Below are 1,722 nucleotides of genomic sequence, written 5' to 3'. Positions count from 1 at the left end.
TACAGGGGTCAAAGGGCAGAAGCAGCTCTCAACTGGCTTACATTTGCGGGCGCCCTTTAAGAACGCCATTAAAGGGAAGGGAAGAAAGTGTGACAACGGCTTGAAATACTTCATATTTATATTCATTTCAGTTTGTACTTAACGGGCACTCATTCTTAAGACCGTGAGTATATAAGTTTTGTATCTCAGCGATTCAATATAAACTTAATATACATATGCATCAATTCATAACTGCAATTTTCTATGTTTATTTTCTATTTGCACTTAAGAGTGTTGTGTTTAATACAATTGGCTGCTCTTGTGACTGCTAATCTGCTGGCTGACTTGGCATTGGATTTGGTTCCTGATTTTGCTGATCCGCGTCCTTTTCTCCTTTCTTATCCTGCACTTTGGTCATCGCAAACAGCTTCGTCCAGTGCCTGGCAATTTTGTCGTGCTCCCTGCGGTTTGTCTTGTACTGATCGGCAATGCACATGACTAGTGGATCATCTGGATTGCACTCACTCATCAGCACGTAAATAGAAAGTAGAACCTAATCGAAAATCATAAATTCATAATTGGTAAGAGACTGGATGGTAAATCAAACCCACCTTGGCCACGTTCATCACCGGCGACCAGCGTTCGCCGAGGACGTCCAGGCAAATGGCGCCGCGACTGTCCACGTTGCAGTGGTAGATGCGGGTGGTAAACCGGATGCGTGGCGGCCGGAAGGGATAGCTGGCCGGAAATCGTATATCCAGCCGGAAGTGACCGCCCTCGTAAACGGAGCCAGCTGGCCCATTCACGCCTGCCGTCCAGCGAAGAAGATCCCCGTGATGCAAATCGGCGCTGCAATTCGGCGGCGGATGTTTCCGAATGTCCTGCAGTTCGCGCTTGATTCGCACCACACAGCCAGTGAGTGGTGCCTCCGAGGACTTGCCCGCAGGACGGTGACTGTGACTGGTGCTGGGTGCCTGGGTCTCTTCCACGGAGCTGGCCACACTGGCTAGCGAGAGCACTTCGGGTTCACCATCCACTTCCGTTTCCGCTACCGCTTCCACTGCCGCCTCCGCTTGCGCTTCCGTTTCCGGTTGGGAATTCACCTGATCGCTGGACATTGTGGCGATTTCGAGTCCCGATTTCTCACTTCAATTTTGTATGGCTTTCATGTCGCCAGCCAACGCACAAGGCCCTAGTGATTGTAGTCTCACGATCGGTGAACTTTATTCCAAAGGCTGCTCAATTGGGGAAGCATGGGAAAGATGTTGTGAATAGAGTGTGTGATCCATTTGCACTCGCTCTCAATCGACCAGCCGTTCAACAACTGACATCTACAACCAAATTTTACAATAATCATATACATTTTCTTCGATCTTCTTGAATCCATTATGAACTGTGTGATGTGCCATAAAGCATAAATCAAAACACGGCATAAACAAAGGTGTCCTATTTTTGTTCGAAGAGCATGTAATTAGTTTCTTTTTTTTTTGGATTGGCTGTCTGCATTTGTGCAACCTAAATGTATTACCTACACTTTTTTGTCCTCCACGTTCTTAAGCATTCTTTAATCAAATTGGCTTCTTTTTTACCCACTTCCTTCGCATTTTTCTCTTTTGGAAAATTAGGAAAGTGAGAAAACAGCACTGGATGATGTGGCCAGGACGAAACAGGAGGGAGAATAGATCTAAGGAAAGCGACACTCAATTTGCAAAATGCAATAAATTGAATGAAAAGTGTGAAAAT

At 46.1% G+C, this 1,722-nt stretch overlaps 1 protein-coding gene across 1 annotated transcript; it reads right to left on the bottom strand.

Moving 5' to 3' along the window:
• Positions 1-224: 224 nt before the first annotated feature.
• Positions 225-1,221, bottom strand: LOC122624544 (ubiquitin-conjugating enzyme E2 4). The gene is made up of 2 exons (XM_043804174.1): positions 591-1,221; positions 225-532 (listed from the first exon to the last, which is right to left on the bottom strand). Exons 1-2 carry the CDS (start codon positions 1,095-1,097, stop codon positions 308-310), a joined length of 732 nt encoding a protein of 243 aa, XP_043660109.1. The 5' UTR covers positions 1,098-1,221; the 3' UTR covers positions 225-307.
• Positions 1,222-1,722: the final 501 nt, after the last annotated feature.

This window comes from Drosophila teissieri, chromosome X, assembly GCF_016746235.2.
Source record: "Drosophila teissieri strain GT53w chromosome X, Prin_Dtei_1.1, whole genome shotgun sequence".
NCBI lineage: Eukaryota > Metazoa > Arthropoda > Insecta > Diptera > Drosophilidae > Drosophila > Drosophila teissieri.
The sequence above is the reverse complement of the archived record's forward strand: the minus strand, read 5'-3'. Positions and strand labels throughout refer to the sequence as shown.

Coding starts and splice junctions, on each gene's coding strand:
- LOC122624544 (XM_043804174.1), bottom strand. CDS start 1,097: ATGTCCAGCGATCAGGTGAATTCCCAACCGGAAACGGAAGCGCAAGCG. Junction 533..590: donor CGGTGATGAACGTGGCCAAG/GTGGGTTTGATT, acceptor ATTTTCGATTAG/GTTCTACTTTCTATTTACGT.